The 23,717-nt window shown below is 41.7% G+C and overlaps 1 protein-coding gene across 1 annotated transcript; it reads right to left on the bottom strand.

The window, feature by feature from the left end:
- Positions 1-1,000: 1,000 nt before the first annotated feature.
- Positions 1,001-23,711, bottom strand: LOC148007990 (uncharacterized). Its single transcript, XM_087674540.1, has 4 exons — positions 23,506-23,711; positions 23,215-23,426; positions 22,772-23,026; positions 1,001-1,532 (listed from the first exon to the last, which is right to left on the bottom strand). Exons 1-4 carry the CDS (start codon positions 23,618-23,620, stop codon positions 1,296-1,298), a joined length of 819 nt encoding a protein of 272 aa, XP_087530666.1. The 5' UTR covers positions 23,621-23,711; the 3' UTR covers positions 1,001-1,295.
- Between the last annotated feature and the right edge of the window lie 6 nt (positions 23,712-23,717).

The following is a 23,717-nucleotide window of genomic DNA, read 5'->3' as shown; positions in this document are numbered from 1 at the left end:
GTAGTGTTCACACAATTGTACTAATTCTAAGGACCTATGTTTTAGATTTTCATGAACAAATTGCATATTATAGTTAATTTACATCCTCCAAGAGGTTTGCATGAACTATTATATACCAGGACCATGGAACCATCTTAATTCTAACCTCAACCCATAACCAAACCCATAACCATCTAGGCTATCACTTTGGGAACATACTCTTCCTTTTAAAAAAACCTAGTCTTCCCTTCATCTCTTCTTCCTGATGTATGCCTCAAAATCCTATGTTTAGTGCCAATATTGTCAAGGGATGTTTTTAACATTACAATCAAGCTTGATTTTTCAATTGCACCCTTACCCTTTAAAATTGAAACAAAAAACCAAGATCCATTATCTTTAATCTATTCAAGTCTCTATTTGGATTGCATACCCAAAATTCTTGAAGTAGTCAATACAAATCGACCTCATCACAATGGCATCACTAATGAATTTTTATAGTTAAACAAGTATTAGCTTCCTTCCTTCAAAAAGTAAACCAAAAGCTTCACCTCAAATGTAAAGATTTGGAGGAAGGTTAGAAATTAACTGAGGTAGTAAGCTTATGGCCTACTTGCATTGATGTTACCTGCCATCGGAACTTTGAAACCAACATAATTCTCCCAGTCTACTTTACAGCTATGAGTAAATCCACCGTGTGTGCTTCCAAACCTAAACCTGTCATCCCAAAGCTGCAAAAATTGTATGACTATACTGGAAGCAATCAGCAAGGTTTACCTTTATTTGATGATTAAATCAGAGAATCTGCGGGAGAGACATTCAATCAGGGAACTTGCAGGAGAGAAATTCAACCTATGCATCATGTTACTCCATGAAGTGACAACCTGTAAGATGGTTTCACATGTACCTAATGAGCAGTGTGATTTAGGCTTGTTCTCAGTCAACTTAATCATTCATCAACACAAAATATTGTCGTGCATGTGGGTGGGTGTATGAGAGAGAGAGAGAGAGAGAGCTCTAGATAAGTATAAACAGTGCCATTGGCAGATTCATGAAGCTTTCTTTGTGACCCTCAAAGGAGCATGCAATGCTCATGTCAATTGAAGGAACGTAATAATATGAACTTGTATTCAACCATTGTGCGAAAATGATTCACTTTTCACTCAACTTAATGCAATGTAAATTGGTAATCAAGGGCGGACTCTATCTATTCTCCATTCTTATACAGTTTGGCTATGTACAGCTTGCTGAAGAATGTCTTCCACCCCTTTAACTGACATGTGCGCTATATATGGAGAAAGAGATGGGCTCAAGTGATGTTATGTTCTCCTTAGCTGTTCACTTTGCATCACAGGTGCAAGACCTTCTGGAGCAGCTGAAACCTTGACATCCTCTGATTTTTTAAACAGGGTGGTGAAAATCTCACGATGGCACTGATCACAGAACCAAAAGTAGGAGTAATGGCCCTCCCCTTCCAGTTTGTGGAGCACCGCCTGTGGCACCATCCGAACTGCGAACTCGTTGATTGCAAGTGGCACCATCTGATCTTCAGTGCCCTGCAAAACAAAACTAGAAGTTTAGTGCTGTGTGTGTGGGGGTGTGTGTGTGTGTGTACACATCAACTCACCACACCAAAAAAGTGTGTATGTTCATGAAGGATTTTAAAATAAGAATAGAAATATTTACAAAGTGCCTTCTGGTCAACCAGACAGTGTCAAAGATGGGAAGAAAACATAGGAAGCCACAAGGCTACAATGACAATAAGTGGAAATCACAAAATAGGTACAGCTGGGATGGAATGGATAATCTCCATCCAATAAGTAGCCACCTCTATGAGGACTATACCAGCAGAAATCATGGAACTCACTTGCCACAACAAAAATCCTTGAACACAGCTTACATGACCATAAATACCCAAGGTCAAATAAAAAATGGTGCTGCATGTCCTCCAGATATGTAATAGACCACTCCAACACAGAAAATGAAAGAGATGGGGATGCTCCAACAGTGAAGCAGCTGTAGGTGGCATCTTGACCAAAACCCAGGAATAGATGACCGAACGTTGCCATGTCACTGAAGTCCATAATTGGGAAATGAAGCCTGTGACCTATCTAACCACTAGGCAAGAAATGAAGACATGCACAAGAGTCTCATCACATGTGGTGCAAAAGGCACATCTACCGCGAGATCTTGCGCCATCACAGCATATCACGGGTGAGGATACTCTCTATAAGAAACCTTTAGATAAAGGCTGCTCCCTAATAGGGAAGTGTAGACCACAACTGAAACAGCCAATCACACCACTTAGCTTTACTATCCTTGAAAGACAAATTTGTTTACTTTCTCAATCACTATCCCATATCTTTAACTATCTTTTGCTAAACCAATTGGGCAATCGTTTTTTAATTAAATCCACTGCACACAAAGGCCCAATCCAAACATGGGGACAAATCCTTTAATACAAGCAAAGGGGAATGTTGTGTCAGAAGTGGTGCAGCAATGGAACCGTAAACATAAGCTGTAATAAACTGCCGAAACACAAAACAAAAGAGAAAGGGAAAAAAAGAACACGATACAGATGAGAACTCAGATGTATGTTCCGAAAATAGAATCCATATATCAGACACGAGACTGTCGCATACAACAGTGAGTGCTGGTTGCGTGGGCACTGGCACCGGCTCCTCTCTCCACGGGACCTCCAAGTGGTGAACTGACCAACTGAGGAGGAGCCCAGAATAAATAAGCACAAATAATGCCATAAAATATGTCAGGTCGGCCAGCAATAAATGCCCAATATGACCATAAAACGACAAAATAAAAAAATGCCTAAATAACCTAAATAATGTGACCAAGCCTCTGCAGCTCAGACTCACACATGAGTTGACATATCTGCTAACACCCTCTCTCAGATCATGGGTGATCTGATACAATACAATGGTACAATGAGAATGAATCATAAACCATACAACATAGAACCACCAAGTAGAACCATGGATACCCAAGTAATGGGTGATCAAGCTACCACCAAGGTGCCTCGGAGAGAACCTGATGTCGATGTCAATCGTACCAGCTCCGGAAAATAGAGAAGATCATAGAATATATTTGTGTCTATCCCAATGTCTCTCGGTAGTATACATGACCATCCTGTCAAAATTACCTTTGGAACATACGTGACCATGAATTCCCTGCCTTTGGTCAGACTACCAAAGTGTCCCCTCATGTGAGCTCCAAACGAAAGCCACCTGCTCTCTGTTAAAGAACTAGCCCATCATGAACCTAGATGTTAATTCTAGCTCCGGGATTTGTACCTGCCAGACTACGATCAATGTGTCAAGGATGTCCCCCTCTGGATGATCCTGTGCATCTGTATAGAAATATAGATGAGGCATGGCTAGGGCTGCCCCATCTCACCACCCTCTCACACTCCCTCTCTGGCACTGGAGAGTCGTGAGGGATGACCTCATCACCACCACTAGAAAGCAGCTAAGGCACCACTAGAAAGCAGTTGAGGAAGGGGCCAACAAGCCCTTCCCACGATCCAAAGAAGAGGATCCCTTCCGCGCCTTGGACTTCACCTTGATAATGAATCTAAGTCAGAATCTGAGGCAGATGATGACTCGTCAGAGGCGTCCACATCGCGCTTCGTCTTCTACTCCTTTTTCTTCCTGGAAGTCGCTAACTCTTTGCAATCCTTCCGTAAATGGCCCTTCTTGCCAAAGTGGTAACACTTGGCCTTCGACTTCTTTGTCTTCAAACCCCTCTCTAAAGCTGTAAGAGTCTCACCTGAACCTCCATGGAGCTCGTCATCAGTGGATGTGCATGGAGGAGCCATCTGTAGAGGATTTAAAAGAGAAGTAGAGAAGAGAAGGTATTTGGAGAGGGAACACAGCCAAAACACAAGCACAGACTGCAAAAAACAAGAGTTCACATACAGTATAACCCAAAATTTGACTGAAAGAAGACAAAAGCTGCTGCAAAAAGTCAAAAAGTCAGTCAAAAACTGCCAAAAACAGTAAAAACGGCCTAAAGGTACAGTCGTCCAGCTAGGAAGGAGTTAAGAACACCAAAACGCAAACTAAGTACTGCCACAAAAGGTTGGAAAACTGTCGCAGCAGCCTAATTACTGAAAACGCAGACAGCGGAGGGTCTGTTGATAGCAGGCGATGGCAAATCTGCAAAAAACGCAGGTAAAACAGGTCGCCTATATGGAGCAGCAATCACATGATCAGCAAGGGTGAAAACAGTCCTGAAATCAGCAAGAAAACACAAAAAAGACACAAATCTTGAAATCTGATACCATGTCAGAAGTGGTGCAGCAATGGAAGCGTAAACATAAGCTGTAATAAACTGTTGAAACACAAGACAAAAGAGAAAGGGAAAGAAAGAACACGATACAGATGAGAACTCAGATGTGTGCTTGGAAAATAAGATCCATATATCAAACACGAGACTATCGCTTACAACAGTGAGTCACTAGCTGCGTGGGCACCGGCACCGACTCCTCTCTCCATGGGACCTCCAGGTGGTGAACTGACCAACTGAGGAGGGATCCCAGAATAAATAAGCACAAATAATGCCATAAAATATGTCTGGTCGGCCAGCAATAAATGCCCAATATGACCATAAAATGACGCAATAAAAAAATGTCTAAATAACCTAAATAATGTGCCCAAGCCTCTACAACTCAAACTCACACATGAGCTGACATATCTGCTAACATGTTGGTGCTATTCTCTAAACTGGCTCAAAATCAATCAACAACCCCAAGAAGCCCAAATAGTAATAGTCCTAAAACCCAACCATGCAAACAGCCATCGTATTAAACTTATCACATTACATGTGCTTAGTGGGCCAGTGAGGCAACATAGAGATCACTAGTACCTTATCTTCGATGACATTAGCCTCCTTTCTTGAGTCAACAGAACACCAAGTAGAAACGTAGTATCTCCTATTGAGGAGCAATGAAATGGAGAGAGAAAAAGATTGTGGTATTTTGATTTCTTAAATCAAACTTGAGGCACACATGTAGAGGCCATCCTTTACATTTCTAGCACGTAAACTTAACCTGAATAATATTAATGGGATATCCCAAGCATCTAGTGACCTGTCACCTCTCCACAAGAAACAATCCGACCCTACCCACCCAACGCATGCAAGTCTCTTCTTGTAAAATTGGTAAGAATGGACTTGTTGGGAATAAAGGCCCTCGTGCCTTTTAATGTGCTCTGGTGTTAACACACCCTTAGCACTTGTACTTTCATATATATATCTATATCTAAAAACCTAAAGTGGTACACTTGTCATTGTATCCACAAATCTTGCACACTCTCTACTCTGCTCTCTCACTCTATGTCCCTCTCTGTTGCTAATAATCCATGTGTGCCTTGATCCTTGCGCTCCCCGTCACTACAAATTGGAATCAGAGTGGGCAAGAGACAGGTCAGGTGTTGCAGAAGTCCCAAGTGGACTAGACGATCAGCAGTCGGCAATCGACTAGTGCAGAAGCAACTGCAGCTAAAGAACAGCCAAGGCGACTAGCAGGGAGCAGGCAAAGTGACTGCAGCCGACGAACGTTCAGTGGACGACTGATGCGACAGTCCGGTGCAAGCGTAACGGGCCAAGCGACTGGTCAGGGATCCAACGTGGACCACAACGACAGCAATCTTTCTTGATGGGCGACCACACAACTGTCAACCAGCGGACAGGATGACTTCAGCGGGCGGCAGTTTGGCAAGCGACGTGTCACAGACCTAAACGGTCGTTGACCCACCATCTCTCCTCTTTTTCAAAAAAAATTGAGATTATTTTTGCCTCCTCTCCTCCAGGTGTTCGCGTGCGCAAGCCTAGTGCGCAAATCTGTGCAGGTTTAGGCCCAGAAACTTAGGGCTTTTCCCGAATTTGGTGACCTTAACACAGAACTGGACAATCTGACTCAGAAATTGCAAAATCGATGCACATTTACCCGGGAATTTTGGGGCTTTTCACATTTTGGTGAAATTCTTTCAATTTCACTGAAATTAGTGTACACCGGACTTGAGAAATTTGGGGATTTGTCCACATTTGGTGCGAGCAAGACACAACACTGATATTTGTCTTAGAAATTGCAGGAATTTGTGACATTTTGCCTCCGACATTTGGGGCTTTTCATGTATATGCAAGAATTGGGCTGAAATTTACCCAATTTCTCGACATTGATGCACATTGGACCCCGTGCAGTTTGGGGCTTTTGCAGTTTGTGCAAAATTTGTGCGCCGTTTGGTCATTTTATGTACATGCGGGTTTAATTCCATGCAATTTGGACATCTAGCACTTGAAAATTTTGGGGGTTTTGCTGAAATTGCTCTATTTTGGCAAAATTAGCATGTTCTATGCATGACAGAGAAATGCAGATGTGTGGTTGATGCTTTGAGCACAAAATTTTTGGGGCTTTTGACCGTGTGTGTCAAATTTTATGCCTATGGGTACATGTACAACAGAAATTGCAGCTAAAATTTGGAATTTCTCATGTAATGTGATGTATATGCCCTTGGAACAGCTGTAATCAGTTGTGGAATGCAGTAGCACATGGTTTGGTGCTTCTGAAAATTTAATTACAGATCTGAAATCTCTGCTTCTATGTGGTCATTTATTGCTGGTTGGTACTTGTTTGTACCTTGGTCACTTGTGTGACAATTTGGGCCTGCACTTGCTGAATTTTTTGGTCACATTTGGGCTGAAAATCATGGCTGGCAACAATGACAGCAGTAATCTCATGCACATAAAGAAGCTTGAAGGAGCACATAACTTCGCAGTTTGGCAAAAACAATGCTACAATATCTTGTTGCAAAAGAAGCAGGCAAAGCTGATTAAAACCAAAGGGGGCAAAGCCCACAGACATGGAACAGGAAGATTGGGATGAGTTACATGAGCTCAACCATCGAGCTATCGATTTCTGATGCCTTGTTGTTTAACATTGAAGGTTTGGATTCTGCATATGCTATATGGACTCAACTGGAAGAACTGTATGCACAGAAGAGTGCCGCAAGCAAAGTGTATTGGCTGAAAAAGCTTATGGATCTGCATATGAAAGAGTGTACAGCAATCTCTACTCACTTGAGTGAGTTTAACTCCATTTTCAACCAGGTGGTTGCTTCGAAGTTTTTGATTGATGAAGAATTTAAGGCTATGTTTTTGCTTTGCACTCTTCCAAAGAGTTGGGATACATTCAGGACTGCTATGACCAATTCCAATGCGATTCTTTTGTATGCTGATGTAGAGAGTACTCTACTCATGGAAGAAATGAATCGGCAAAACAATGCATCCAGTAAGTCTTCTAGTGCTTTGCATACTAGGGGCAGATCACAGCAGAAAGGCAAATCTGATAGCAAGGGACGCAGTAAATCACATGGCAAAGATGTTGAATGCCATCATTGTGGCAAGAAGGGTCACTTTAAACGTGACTACTACAAATGAAAGAAAGAGAAAGGAAAGGGCAAGAAGGCAAATGATAGCAAGGAAGAGAATAAAGAGGATCAACCCAAGAAGAGTAGTGTCAAAATTGAAGAGGTGAATGTAATCACTCATGACAGTGACATTGGAAATGACGTACTTTTGGTCTCTTGACACTTTGGCGCACATGCTTTACTTGCAGATGACAGATGATGAGATGCATACCTGGATTCTCGATTCAGGTGCTTCCTTTCATGTCACCCCTCATCGAGAGTGGTTCTCTACCTATACAAGGGCTCGATATGGTGTTGTCCATCTTTGGGACAACTATGCATGTGACATTGCAAGTATTGGCAATGTGCAGTTGCAGTTTCAGCATATTTCTGTCTTCACACTTCAGCATGCACGCCATGTACCTCAACTCAAGAAGAGCTTGATTAGCACAAGGCAGCTAGATGATGATGGATTTCATACCACCTTTGGTGATGGGAAATGGAAGATTCGTAAAAGGGATCTAGAGTGATTACCAGAGGTTGTAAAAGTGATACCTTGTATCCTCTCCATGTGTCTAGTGTGAGTGATCATGTTATTACCGTGACCAAGCAGCCAAGAATTTCTTTATGGCATGGCCGGTTGGGACACATGAGTCAAACTAGAATGAAAATACTTTCTCGTTTGGGTTACTTGTCTTGTCTTTGTTATGCTGATTTTGAGCATTGTGATCATTGTGTTTATGGTAAATATACACTGGAGTCTCATAAAAAGTCTCTTTCGCTGAAATCTTCTCCTCTAGAGTTAGTACATTCAGATGTATGTCAGATGCCAGGATTATCGTTAGGGAGAAAGAACTAATTTGTCACCTTTGTTGATGATGCTACACCGAAGGTATGGGTTTATCCTATTCATAGCAAGGATGAAGTGCTTGACAAATTTAAAAAATTCTTGGCATTGGCTGAAAATCAAATTGATAAGACACTTAAGTGTCTTCACTCTGACAATGGTGGGGAATATGTTTCCAAGGCCTTTTAGGCATTTTGTGACAGCAAAGGGATCAAGAGGAAGCTCACTACCCCTCATAATCCACCCCAAAATGGAGTTGCAGAGCGTATGAATCGAACCATACAGGATAAGGTCCGTACGATGCTATCTCAGGCTGCATACTCCATGGTTTTTGGGCAAAGGCTGTTATGGCAGCCGTACACTTAATTAATCGGTCACCAAACAGGTCTTTGTTGGGGGGGGGGGGGGTTTGGTGTGTTGTTTCCCCAAGAAGCGTGGTCGGGCAAGCCACCTTCATATGCTCAATTGAAAGTGTTTGGCTGCAAGGCTTTTGTGCACATTCGTAAAAAAAAACCCAATAAACTTGAGCCAAAGTCCTGTAAATGCATTTTCCTAGGATATGGTGACGAGGGTGAAATGGGGTATAGATTATGGGATCCCGAGAAAAGGAAAGTAGTATGCAGCAATCATGTTATCTTTCGGGAAGATCGCATGCACAAACAGCCCGAAAGAACAGAGAAAGTCCTTTGGGTTGTATTCCGGGAAGAAATACCTTTTGGACAGTAAAATGTGCCCGCTGTACAGCAGCAAATACCTGCTGTAAATGAACTTGTAAATGCAAAAAATAATGCTGGAAATGATCAGCCAGCTATTGCCCATGATAATGAGTCACTACATATACAAGAACAGCCAAGACAGCAAGTTGTTAATGCTGATTTGCACGCTGAAATGCCAGGATAGCATGTTGAAAATGGAAATTTACACGAACAGCCAGCAAACAATGATCATTGGGTTAGAAGATCATCTAGGGCTACTAGACAACCTGATAGATTTGTTCTTGGTGCAAACAATATGGCTAATTATGTCATGTTGATAAACTGTGGTGAACCGTCTTGCTTCAAGGAAGCAATGGACAGACAGGACAGCAAGAAATGGTATAAAGCCATGTTGTCAAAAATGGAATCTCTTGAGAAAAATGGCACTTGGGACTTGGTGCAATTGCCTAAAGGGAGAAAACACTTCCATGCAAATGGGTTTACAAGATGAAGGTCACTTCTGATTCCTCACCAAAGTACAAAGCAAGATTGGTTGCGAAGGGGTACAAGTAAGAATATGGAATTGACTTTGATGGGATCTTCTCTCCTGTAGTCAAAATGACTACATTGAGAACCATTTTGGGCTTAGTTGCAACTGAAGATATGGAGTTCATACAGATGGATGTAAAGATTGCATTCTTACATCGTGATCTGCATGAAGACATAGATATGTAACACCCTGAAGGGTTTGTGGAAAAAGGAAAAGAGAAGATGGTATGTAAACTCAAAAGGAGTTTGTATGGGCTGAAACAAGCACCAAGAGAATGGTATCATAAGTTTGATACATTCATGCAGTCTCAAGATTTCCATAGAAGTCAAGTGGATCATTGCTTGTACACTAAGAAGGCAGCAAATGGTAGCCTGATTATCTTGGTTCTGTATGTAGATGACATGCTGATTGCTGGAAGGGATACTCATGCCTTGGACTCGTTGAAGCACAGTCTTCATATCGCCTTTGACATGAAGGATCTTGGTGATGCAAATCACATTTTTGGCATGCGAATACTCAGAGATGGATCGAAAGAATTACTCTATCTATCTCAGCATGAGTATATCTCCAAGTTTTTGCAGCGTTTCAATATGGAGGGGGGAAAACAATTGGCGTTCCATTGCCTCCATACGTGAAACTCAGTGCAGAGGATAGTCTTATATCTGATGATGAGAAGGTTGAAATGGCCAAGATACCATATGCTTCAGCTGTTGGCAGTTTGATGTATGCTATGGTCACTACACGTCCTGACATTGCCTTTGCAGTGGGAGTGGTTAGCACATACATGGCAAACCCTGGTAAAAAGCATTGGGAAGCAATAAAAGGTATTATGAGATACCTCAAAGGCACAAAGGAGTTGTGCATCTGCTTTGGAAAGCAGAAGGCATCTGTTGTTGGCTTTACGGATGCAGACTATGCTACATGCGGATTGCAAAAAGTCCACTTCTGGGTATGTGTTTACCTTCACAGGAGGAGTAGTCTCTTGGATCTCCAGGCTACAAAAGTGTGTTGCATTGTCTACTACAAAGGCAGAGTATGTGGCTTCCACTGAGGCATGCAAGGAGGCTTTATAGCTTTCACATCAGGTGGGAGAGCTTGGCATTACAGAGTTACCTGTTCTCCATTGTGATAGTCAGTGCTAGTGGAATCCCGTCTTTCATGCAAAGACGAAGCACATACAGGTGAAGTACCACTTCATTAGAGATGTACTTGACAGCAAGAGCATTGAGCTTGTCAAAGTGCATATAGATGATCATCCTGCAGACCTTCTCACGAAGGGTCTTCCAACAAAGTAGTTTGCTCATTGCTGACAGATGATAGGAGTTGGATAGATATATGTATTTCAGCTTTGTATATACCTAGACTTAGCTTATTCTTTTCGCCTCTTAAGGCACATTGCCTTTAGGTGGGTGGTTGTTGGGAATAAAGGCCCTCGTGCCTTCTAATGTGCTCAGTTGTGAACACACCCTTAGCACTTGTACTTACATATATATATCTATCTAAAAACCTAAAGTGGTACACTCGTCATTGTACCCACAAATCTTGCACACTCTCTACTCTGCTCTCTCTCACTCTCTGTCTCTCTCTGCTACTAACAATCCCTGCGTGTCTCGATCCTCGCGCCTCCCAACACTACAGGACTTTTGTCTGTTGATATAGAGATCCAAAGCCAAAACTAAACAATCTTCAAATGACTATTGCTCGATCCAACTTTGATCTTTTAGCCTTGAGAAACATAACAAAATCATCTCCAAGAGATTGGCTAACAAGCTTAGCCCCATTGGGAAGAGTTAGACCAAAGAGATCACCATCAACCGCTAGTTTATCCAATACAGGAAGGAATGGGGGAGTCACCAAGGCAAACAATGAAGGGCTAAACGGGAAACTCTCACAAAGGGCTAAGTAAGAGCAATACCTTCAGTTATGGCCCTATTAAGCATTATACGATGTACAACACCTGAGCTGATTGTATCAATGAGGGATGTCGTTCTAGGCCCAAAAACAAGGTAGACATTAATTGGCAAAGAAATTTCAAAAGACCCATTGACATGATTGAAGGCTTTTTCAAGTACCACTTGAATCATAATAACCTCCTTATCAAATGCTTTGGCACAATCAATCCCCAACTAAATGTTCAATATGTTGTGCATAATGTTCCTTCCCTTATTAATGAATCATGTTGCCTCAGGTGAATCAGCTTTGGGAAGATTTTCTTGAGCCTCTTTGCAATTACCTTGAAGAAGATTTCATACAACAGAAAAGCTTGAAGCCAAGAAACCTTAGGCAACAATTGAAGCATTGCAATTTTAGAATCACATGGCATCTAGCCAATTCTCCAAATTTACGAACAAAGGAGATTAAGTGGAGCCTCATCGACATAAGTTGAGAAGAGTTCATTTGACAAGCCATCCCATCCTCTCTCTCTCTCTCTCTCTCTCTCTCTCTCTCTCTCTCTCTCTCTCTCTCATGAAGAAGCTTAAATTTAATGAAAGTATTTACATCAAGCATTCTGACCAACCTAAGAAAATCCCAACAATCACAAGCGAAGCCAAAAGGCCACCAAAACACAACACACAAATATCATGTGGGCCGCACAACTAGAGTGGGGTGAACAATGTGCAACCAAGGGGTAGCCGCATTAGGGAGGACCGAGTCCACTGAAACCATTGAAGAGATTTGCCATAGTAGTAATCCTGGAATATCGGCTACATGGCCATGAATACCCAAGGTTAAATCAAACCCGAAGGCATTACAAGTGCGCGAAATATACCAAAGAGCCATCCATCTAAGAAAATGGAGGCAAGAATGATTTGACTGCAAAGTGGACAAAGAAGGCATCTTGCCCATGATCCGAGAACAAATGGGCATCCATTTGTTGAGTCACCACAATCCACACACAAGAAACAAAGCTCCAAACCTGTCTTGCGACAAGATGGGAGATAAAGAGATGATTTAGAGTCTCATCACATGTAGCGCAAAAGATACTATGGCCATGGGAGATCTTACAAGCATACAACATATCCCCAATGGGAAGATAATTCTTGTCTACAAATAATAAACAAAATCATACAACAAGGCATAGACTAATAAAATAACTCAATAGGGTTAGGGTAGCTGAGAGACAATGAACAATGAAGATGAATGAGTGAATAATTAATAAATATGATACTCAATGCAACAAACACACTATGCAAGGTATATATTGAACCTCAAATTCCCCGATCTCTAGAACTGTGACACACAATATTGGCCATAAAGAGTGTCATACTTTGATGGACCCCCAAGACTACCTCTAAATGCATTAAGTAGCAGTAAATGTAGATCAAGGAAGTCTCAAGCAGTGCTAGACAAAGTTGGACAGCTCAAAACAGTAGGCAACTGACTAGAAAAGTGTTTGATGATGAAGACAGCAGCAGTTGGAGTGAAAACACAGGCTGCAAATGCTAACATGGCAGGCTGGACAGCAAATGCAGGTGCTGATGATGATGTGGCAGGCTAGGCTCAAGGCTGAAAACATTGGCAGAAATTGGTCGTACAGCAGCAAACACAGCAAGGTGATCAGCAGTCGTCGCATGACAGAAGGTGTTTGGATGCAGGCCCCAGCAGTAGAGAGCAGTTCGAACTGAGATATCCTCCTTATAAACTACCTATACGATGACCCATCTAATTTTGCACTAGCAATACCCACGCTGAGAAATATGTGAAGGCATTTAATTTATACTTTAGAAAGTATTGCCACATAAAACTGAAGAAGTCATCAACTATAAAAAGAAGTACAATGCACAATTAATGGGGGTAGTGGATGCAAGCCCGCAAAAATCAGCATGGATCAACCTAAGGGGCACCTCAGTCCTCCACTTTATGATAAGTCTGCTGAGGGCATGGTGTGTGGTGCTATTCCCCAAGTTGACAACCTTTATAGACATCCTTGTTGAGCTACAATACACTTTACAGCTGATTAGAATCTTTAAACAGCCCCAAAACACGCTTAATTAATGAAAAACACAAATTTGGTGTGCGGTTCAAGAGAATTTTAGTGGGTTCCCCAAAACCCTAATTTTTGGGACACCCTTCAACATGTATAAATAGACAGGCTACCCACCATTCAATCTCATCTCTTTTGTACAAGTTCTCATCCCTTCTTTGCAGATTTCAGCCATCAGCCTTCATCCATGTGGTGGTCTACCCTTCGTGATTGCTGCCACTCCTTCCACACCTCCTCCAATGCTTGGCACCTTCTTCCTCAGCTATCGCCCAACCACTGTCTCTAGCACCCTCCCTCCAGTTGCATTCAGCATCATTGTCATCACCAATCCCTCTTGCTACTTGCATTTGGACTCAATAGTCCCTAGCGACAGGTGGCAACCCTTCTCCATCCATCAAGTGACCTTTTGCAGCCTACATTTGGTCTTCTCCTTGTTGAGCTAAAAATGCATTAGCTTTACTTAAACAACCCCAAAACATGCTTAATTAATGAAGAAACCTTGTTTATTTCAAAGAAACGCGATCCTAGAGAGTTTCTATGTCCCATAAGTACAAACCCACTTCGGAAACTTTCCATTAATACATATGTTGCCCTCCATTCAGCCCTTAATCTCGTTTTTACAGATTTCAAATGTTTCCGCTTGTTGCCCACACCCCGTTCATGGAGGACATCTCAATCAAAGCTATCCATTCCTGTCTCCATCAGTTGGTGCTTGATTTCAAGCCCTCTTCACGCAGTTTGCAGCTGATTCCAACCAAGCGACTGTTGTTCCTGTGCAGACCTGCTGCCATACAACTTGCCACATCATCACAATCCTAAAGTCTGCGTTTTTAGTCTTTCTCTCTCCTGCATGCTATCTTACCTGCGTTTTTTGTCTCTCTCTCCAGTGATCTATGTTTTTAGTCTTTCTCTCTCCTGCAAGCTATCCTGCCTGCGTTTTTAGCCTTTCTCTCACCTGCTGCCTGCATTTTTAGTATTTCTCTCTCCTCATTTGCTGTCTGCATCAGATCCAGCTTCTCACTGTTGTGTTTGCTGGTGTTCAACATCCGAAAGCTGCCTTGCTATGATTCGGAATCTGTTCAGAGTATGACACACTCTCCAGCTCATTATTCCTGCCCTGATCCTTGAGATACAAGAGTTCGAGGTACAATATTCATTCATTGTATAGTGTGTTTACTGCATGAGCATCGTATATTCAGTAGTCATATCACTTCATTCATTCACTGTGTTCATTGTCTCTCAGTTACCCTAATCCTAATTGGGTTCTTTTATCAGTCTGTGCTTTGTTGTACAGTTTCTATTTATGTTTCTGTGTTAGGGTATTTCTTTACACTCCTCACCTAGTGACAGTTGATGTGCTTCTCCATCCTTCTGTTAGCGCCTCCTCCATTGTTGCATTTGCAACTTTCTACTGTCGCTACCCTCCTAAGGCACCATCCTAGCAATTGCCTCAGTCTCCTAACTATGTGGTGATCAATGTTTGGTGTTTTTCTCACCTTCTATCACTCCAACTAGTGGTCACAACACTTGGGATCCGTCTCTCATAGATGTGACTCTCTGACACTCCATTGCTTTGTCCTTGGGGATTCTGTGCACTCTTACATTCATTTACAGCATTCATTCACTTCAAAGTTTCTCCTCTATGTATTTGTCTCTGTGTTTGAGTTTTGAGTTTTGCATTTGGATTTTGCGTTTTGCATTTAGGGTTTGAGTTTTGCTTGTCACTGTTTGATTCTTTGTGTTGTTGGGTGTAAAGGCCCTTACACTACTCCCGTGTATATATTTATTTACACATGTGAACACACCCTTGCGAGTGCAAGTGTACCATACCCTAAGTATAAATACATTCTTTTATTCTTTGTGTGTACCACACTAGTATACACCCATCCCTCAACTCTTCACCCTCACTGCACTCAACAGCTACACATCTCAATTGACACACACATTTGCTGAGTACTTTCTCTCGCACTCTTCAAACTGGTATTAGAGCTTCAACAATAGTGTGCGTGCTTCTCAAGGACTGGACAAGCCGGTCTTTGCGTGTGAGTGTGAGTCGACAGGTAGTTGAGCTCAAAAGTCGACAGGCATGACCAGTCTGAGATCAATTTCTGACCTGGTGACAACGTTTTACAAGTTGTTGACACCAGGCGACGAACAGGTCTGCAAGCGACAGGCACGTGATAGGTGATAGGCTGGCATGGCCAATAGATGGTAGGAATATCAGGCACAAGCACGAACAGCAACGAGCAGCACATCAAATGGACACACGACAGCAGGTGATGATCAACAGGCAACGACTGCTGCTCAACAACAACACTGCATCAGTTTTTTATTCGCCCATTTTCTTATTTTATTATGTTATGTGGTCTATCCCCTACTCATTGGCAAGGGGATTCACACGTGCAAGCACAAGGCCCAAATTTGTGCAAATTTACACCTGAAAATTTGGGGTTTTTCCCAAATTTGATGTTGGGCATGCAAAACAATGACATCTGACCCAGAAATTACAAACATTGTGTGCATTTCCTTCAAAAATTTGGGGCTTTTCTTATACAAGTGAAATTTTGCTCCATTGAGTCTTGTGCACATTTGGACCCCAAATTTTGGGGGTTTTGCAGAATTTGTGAAATTTCTGCAAGATTTTCCCATATTTGACACTCAAGATGATGTATTAGTGCAATTGGGGCAGATTTATTGCAAAAATTTTCGGGCTTTTTGCATCGGTGATGCATTTTAAGCAAATTTGTGCCTTGACACTGAAATTACAGCAGATCCACTGCTGAGTGGGAGAAATTAGGACTTGGGATGTATCAAATGTTATAAAAGGACAGCTTCTCTTGATATATGCATTGTTGAATGCTCATTATGCAGTGGAACACTGATACATACAGCACTTGGGTTATTGCATTTGGGCATTACGGTGATGTATTATTGAAGTGGGAGCTGTCATTTATGCAAATGTATCAGATTTGATTCATATACATGCTGTAATCAGCACTTGGGACTGAAATCGCAACAAAATAACTGCTTCGTGGACACCTTTGAAAGTACAAGCATGTGCACTTGCTGTTATATTCAGCAACCTTGCTATTGGCTGAAAGTATTCAGCATCTTATTGTAGTTTTTTACTGCTGAAGATGGCTGGCAATGCATCTACATTTGACACAAAGAATCTTTTTGAGATTCATAAATTTGACAGCAATGGCTTTGATCTTTGGAAAGATCATATGCAAGGTATACTCTTTCTGAAGGATTGTGATGATGTCTCGGTAGAACATAAGTATGTTGCTTTGTCATATGAGTATTGGGCTAAAATGAATAAGAAACCCATTACTTACATCAAAATGGCAGTCACAAATAATAACTTGGGTTGATATCAAGGGACTCACCACTGCATATGCAATTTGGGAGAAACTCAAGGCTACGTATGAGAATACTACTTCTATCAATCAAGTCCATCTCATGTGAAAGTTAGTCAACTTAAAGCTTGATGAGTCTAAGCCCGCCTCAGAGCATTTAAATGTAGTCACTGGTATTTTGAGTCAGTTATAAGATGCAGGCTTGCCAGTTTTTGATCCTAAGCTGAGGGCTATCTTCTTGCTCATGACTTTCCCAGATTCATGGGAAGCATTGGTTGTGTCATTGAGCAACAACCCCAACTTGACATTTGATGGTGTGTGTGATTCTATTCCTAATACAGAGATTAGACACAAGGCAAGTGGGGAAAATAGTGGATCAGCCTATAATGTAAGAGGACAAACTGAAAAGAGGTCAAATGCTGCAAACAAGAACAAAAATCGCAGCAAAAGCAAGGAAAAACAGCAAGATGTCACTTGCTATCAATGTGGATGCAAAGGGCATAAAAAGCCCAATTGCAGGTACTGTAAAAAGGAGCAAGAACACAAAAGGCAAGCTAATGCAAAAGGCAAGAAGAATGAGAAGGATAGCAGCTCTACCCCTAGAGAAACAGAAAAGGCAAATGTGGTATCTAATGTTGTTATTAAGGAGACAAAAGAAGATAAAGATGTTGATTTGTTGGTTGCATCTTCAAATCCACATGCTATGGCAATGGAAGACATGTATATCACTAAAAGGGATGTGATAGATGCCTTGCTATCTACTCATGATGTTTTGTCACAATCGTGGATTAATGACAGTGGTGCTTCATTTCATGTAACTCCATCTTTGGAGTGTTTCTCTTCTTATACAAAAGGTAACCTTGGGAAAGTCTATCTAGGCAACAACCATGCATGTGATATTGAAGGAATGGGCATTATACACTTGGCTCTTGAAAATGGTCAGGAATTGATCCTTCATGATGTTAGGTATGTACCTGGCATTAAGAAGAGCTTGCTTTTTGTTGAGCAAATAGAGAACAGGGATTACTTCACTACCTTTTGTGGTGAAATGTGGAAGATACAGAAAGAGTCTATGCTAGTCACTAGAGGTGGTAAAAAGGGAACTCTATATTATCTCCACTGCAAGGCACTTCCTAGAAAGTTTGTTGTAGTTGCTGGAGTTATGGCACAAGTGTCTTGGACACATGAGTCAAAAGGGTTTATAGGCACTTTCTTCACTTTGAAGAGTTGATGTGAAAAACTCAAAGCTTGACTTTTGTGATGACTGTGTTTTGGAAAAACATGTAAAGAGTTCATATTCTCATGGAGCCTGTAGGAAGGCATGCATCTTGGATTTAGTCTATTCTGATATATGTACAATGCCAATAAAAACTCATAGTGGTTTTTCGTTATTTTGTGTCTTTTATTGATGACCACTCTTAAAAGCTATGGGTTTACTTGCTTAAGCTGAAAAGCGAGGCATTGGATGCCTTTAAAAATTTTATGCATTTGTGAGTATCCAAAAGGGCTTAAAATTAAAATGCAAAAGAACAGACAACGGAAAAGAGTATGCATCTAAATAATTCAATAAGTTTCGTGATATTAATGGAATTAAACGAGAGCTTACAACTTCTTATAAGCCATCATCTAATGGTGTGGCTGAGCGAATGAATCGCAGCAACCGATCTCCACATTGTGCACTTGAAAGTGGCATCCATGAAGAGATTTGGTTTGGCAAACCTACTTCATATGACCACTTAAGGGTCTTTGGTTGCAAATGCTATATACATGTACCTATTGACAAACAGAACCAAACTTGACATGAAATCCCATAGAGGCATCTTCATGGGTTATGGAGATGGAGGTGAAATGAGCTATAGAGTTTGGGTTCCAAGCATGAAAAAGGTACTACACAGCCGAGATGTGGTTTTTAATGAGTCAAAGCTGCTAAAGGACTCCTATTCCTTCTTTGGAATTGCCATTCAGGTTGAGAGGGGGTTCCTACCCTTCTTGGTATTCTACACGCTTCGGCACTTGTCTTCAATATCCGTCTTCCCCCCTATTGAACCTTCCCCTATGCATTGCATAATTTTATCATCCTTATACTAGGGCGCCTGGGCAAGTGAACAATTTTTTCACAAGGAACACTATCCAAGTGGCACCTGTTGCATGAGCATTCTTCAACATGTAGCATACTATGCATCCCATTGGGGAGAGCACCACTAGACGGATCCTAAGTTGTTTCCACCTACAGATTACACCACCATCCTTCTTCACATGATACATTATCACCTCTTCCCTCATTATCAACAACCTCGAGTGGATGGGTCAATTTATACTTTTTTGTGATGTGTAGGGTGTACCATCCCTACTTCCGTCTTCTGGGTCATTGTTACTTAATCGGCCACCACCCATAGAATAAACTTTCCACACCCAAAAAAAACCAACAAAAACAAAAGTTCAATAAGGTTTCATCCGCCTTTGTAGGGCTTGGTAGGCCACTGGGCAACCAACGCACCCTCTATCCGATGCTTGACTACCCTCTCTAGGGTGATTGCTTGGACTCTATTGGTAAGATAGCCATCGCCTCTGCAGTCTTGGTAGGCCACTAGGCAGCCAATGTGCACCCTTTGTCCAATACCCTGGCTGCTTTGGGGTGGGACGCCTTGGAGTGAATATTGCAAGCCTTCCCTTTTCAGCTCAGTTTTGGGCCTAAAAGGAGATCTTGAGCTAAAACACGATTTACAACTGATTAGAAGTCTTAAACAGCCCCAAAACATGCTTAATTATTGAAAAACACAAATTTGATGCACAATTCGAGAGAGTTTCAGTGGTCCCCCAAAACCTAAATTTTAGGGTACCCTTCAACGTCTATAAATAGACAAGCTGCACACCATTCAACCTCATCCCTTTTGTGCAAGTTTTCGTCCCTTCTGTGCAGATTTCAGCCATCAGCCTTCATCCATGTGGCAGTCTACCCTTCATGGCTGTTGTCACTCCTTCCACAGCTCCTCTAGTGCCTCGCACCTTCTTCCTCAACTATAACCCACTGCCTAGTGTCCTCCCTCTAGCTGCGTACTGCATCATTGTCATCACCAGCCCCTCCTACTACTTGCATTTGGACTCTACAGTCCCTAGCAATATGTGGCAGCTCTACTCCATCCATCAACTGACCTTCTGCAGCCTACATTTGGTCTTCTCCTTAGTCCATCCTCTTGGCAGCTCCTCCATTGCTGCACTTGCAGCTTTCTACTATTGCCACCCTCCTCAAGCACCATGTTGGCAATCGCTTCAATCTCCTCACTCTTTGGTGATCGACCTTTGGTGTTTTTCTCGCCTTCTGTCACTCCAACTAGTAGCCACAACACTTGGGATCCCTCTTCGATGGACGCCATTCTCCAACACTCTATTGCTCTGCCTTGGACATTTTGTACACACTTACATTCATTTATAGCATTCATTCACTTCAGAGTTTTTTCTTTATGTGTTTGTCTCTGTGTTTGATTTTATGAATTTTGCTTGTCACTGTTTGAGTCTTTGCATTTCAATCTTGGTCATACATGCTATGTTTCCCCAGTGCAAACCCTAGCATATCTTTGCAATCCTTGGATACTTTTATGCATAGAAGGCCATCAACTATATGATGGTGCGACAATTCATAAAGAGACTCATACCAAAGTATCGAAAGCAAAAATATAGAAGCTTATCATTCATAAGCTCTTGTGTGGTGGCTAAAGCCTAGAAGCAATGGAACTCAAAGCCCTCAAAGAGGCCACTAGGCTCTGCCTCATTGCAAGCAATCACTAAACCAACCTAAGAGTCTGTGGCCTCAATTGTCGTTGCAATGAAGAAAACTGAAGTGACATCCCAACCCTTGTTAGTATCGAACTTGGCACAACCTAGACCATGGATCTTGACCAAGGAGTTGCTCCCACATCAAACATTCCCGACTCCAAGGGCTCAGGAGACAAAAATGTCCTAAATAGGGGTCATGTGGTGTATGGTTCCAATATCCACAATCCAAAAGCAGGTGAAGAAGTACTTGATCAGATAGACTAGGCCTCTACGATCACCTCGTCAAGAGGCAACTCACAAATATGCACTAAGCTCGTATCCTTTAATGTCTATACAAAGACAAGGTGAGCCTCTGGTCCAACAGGCCAATTAGACATGCCCTCTAAAGTTGTGAACAAAACTAGTTGTAATGACTGGCCAGTGGCAGTGTAGGATTGAGTCCTCCACAGTCCCTACTTTTGATCGCCACCACCCTACCTCCCTTGTTGGGGGTTACCCACCCAAGGGGTGAGGGTTCTTGGGTTTGCATTGTATACCTCTAGCCTTTGAGTAACACTTGTTGTCAAAGTGACCAACCTTTTGATAATGTTGGCAATACCTATTTTTCTTAGGCACATTCTGCTACCCAAGTCTAAGGATACATAGGATGTTCCCTAGCGATTCACTTGACTGGTTTTGTGTTTTGTTTTAAATTTGTTGTTTCTTGTATTTTCCTTACTGCCCCTTCTAAGAAGTGGTAACAAGAGCCCCCTCTGAAGAGTAAGTAGATGCACTTAATGGTGTCAATGGTGATGTAGCGAAAGAAGTGGGTGGAAAGGGTGGGTTTTGAATTTGAGGTGTGGATGAAGTGGTTGTGAATGCATTAAATTGATGTCCTGGTTTTAATGATTGAAATTGAAATGTGGAAGAAGATGGAATAGCTACACAGTATGGTTGCCATCTCCAATGGCATCCCAATTAGTATTGTCTGATACTAGTATTGTACCAATCAAACTAATTATGCTACCTTTGATGCAAAAATTTTGAGCATATAATTTTAAGGCCTATACTTAATGTTGGGACTTAATACACTTCAAAATTTTAGCGTCTTTACACTGGAATTTTACATGTGGAGAGCTTGAGGATAGAGAAAATGGAGAGCTTAAGAGCAGAGGTAGGTGGAGAGCTTGAGGAGGAGATAGAGAGGTTAAGGAGAGAGTTTGAGAGTAGAGAGCTTCAAAGGACGCGCGGCATTTTGGTCAAACACACACAGAATGATATATTGGTGATGTGTGCATGTATGTTGGAGGGGAGAGAGCCTAAACAACACCTGCAACTACCCCAAATGTTCACAAATAGGCATTTTAAACAATCGAACAGTTTGGATCGGATGCCGTCATACATGATCAAACATGTTGTACTAAATAGGACAGATCAAACTTGTCCATCCGTTTGTTGGATGTGAAAAACTAGGCTACAAAGGGAAAATTTTCAATAAATAATTAAATATATAAATTAATCAAAAGGATACAAATTCGTTTTTCATTGTGTTGTGACATCTCCACAGGGGCTACAAAGATATCTACATGTACTATATTCATATGCGCAGGATAGTGGACACTTGGCCAACCTTGGCAAGCCCAAGGTTATAGTGTTTAACACTACATCACCGTGGGTCAGGAAATCAGTACTGAGCTTTACCTATGGACAGCAGTTGGTGGAGTATGTTGACTCTTGCACACATTAGGGGATCTTATTTACAGGACCTACTTTCTCTTTGAGAGAGGGAGCAGAGACTAGACTTACATGAGGACATGCAGCACTTGAGGGCTAGAGAGGATGTGCTTGGAGACAGTTCCAAAAGCCTTGCACAAAGTTATGGCTATTTGATACTTTAGTTACATCCACACTCTTATATGGATTACAGATATTGGGGCCCAGTCTTGACCATCACAGCAGATCATGCCACACATATGATGGATAGAGATTGATGGAAAGGCCACTAGTTTCCATGATTTCCAGGATGTTCAGATGTAAGGCATCGGTTCCACAAGTTTCTCCTAAGGAGTTTACTAATAGATGTTTGCCTTCTTTGAGAAAAATAACGATGAACCCCAAAAAAAAAAGTCAAGTGAAAATTTTAGCTGTGAATTCAGGCAGATGTGTTTAAGTTCAGGTGATTGACCTGCCAAATATGAATGGGTGCACTAAAACCTTCCCATTCTTCTTCTGCTTTCCTCCAATAACTTGTAAAAAAATGTACAAGACCAGAAGGCGGTACTTTCTTTCGAATCCTGAAATCTGAAAGGTGAAATCCCCACGATCGAACTTGAACCACAAATTCCTGTGCCAGGGTAGCTGCATTGCCCTGCCGGACTGATTCTTCAATATCTTTGACTAGAGCATCCAAAAAGATCTTTTGAAGCAGCAGTTCCTGATCCTGTACGGTTACAATCCTTTTAGCTATTCTACATACCAAGTTAATGAACATTTCTTTGAACAGGAAGTTACAATGAACTTAAACTAGATTGATAAGTCCATAATCTAAGAAAGTAGATCCTAAAACAACTGAAGTGTTCCACCATTCTTTCCCTGCTGACATGAGCACTCATTGCATATGGCACTTACCTTCCCAGCAGTGACCAGAAAGTCATTGGGAACCTTCTCAATTTTCTTAATAAATGTTCCTTTGAGTATTGATGGAAGTAAGGATGGAATCCATCGAGCCAACATGTATACTACTCTTCTTCGTAAAGTCAAATTTCCCCAAACCCTGGTATTTTCTTGCTTGGTCATGTTTGGCGCATAGAAATTTCCCCCAGGTGCAAATAAGGCTACACCTGAAACATGTGTACAGCACAAAAATGGTTTAAACATAAAGAACATACTGGAACTGTAAGAAACAAAGTCCATCCTTACCCGCTAATCTTTCAGGTATATATTTCATTGCAGCCCAAGCATGTATTCCTCCAGTTGAATAGCCAAGAACCCAGAATTTTTCACCTGCCCCAAGAGCATCAGCAATGCTGGCCATGTCTTGGGCAGAAGATCGCAAACTTCTTCGTAAGTGTGTGTCACTTTCCCCAAACCCTGGTCGATCAAATGCAATAAGGCGAACACCAAACTCCTTC

This window comes from Lygodium microphyllum, unplaced genomic scaffold (assembly GCF_053477565.2).
Source record: "Lygodium microphyllum isolate KBCC unplaced genomic scaffold, Lygodium_microphyllum_v1.1.10 scaffold_694, whole genome shotgun sequence".
In the NCBI taxonomy this organism is placed as follows: domain Eukaryota; kingdom Viridiplantae; phylum Streptophyta; class Polypodiopsida; order Schizaeales; family Lygodiaceae; genus Lygodium; species Lygodium microphyllum.
Note: the sequence above shows the minus strand (reverse complement) of the source record. Positions and strands in the feature narration are given on the sequence as shown.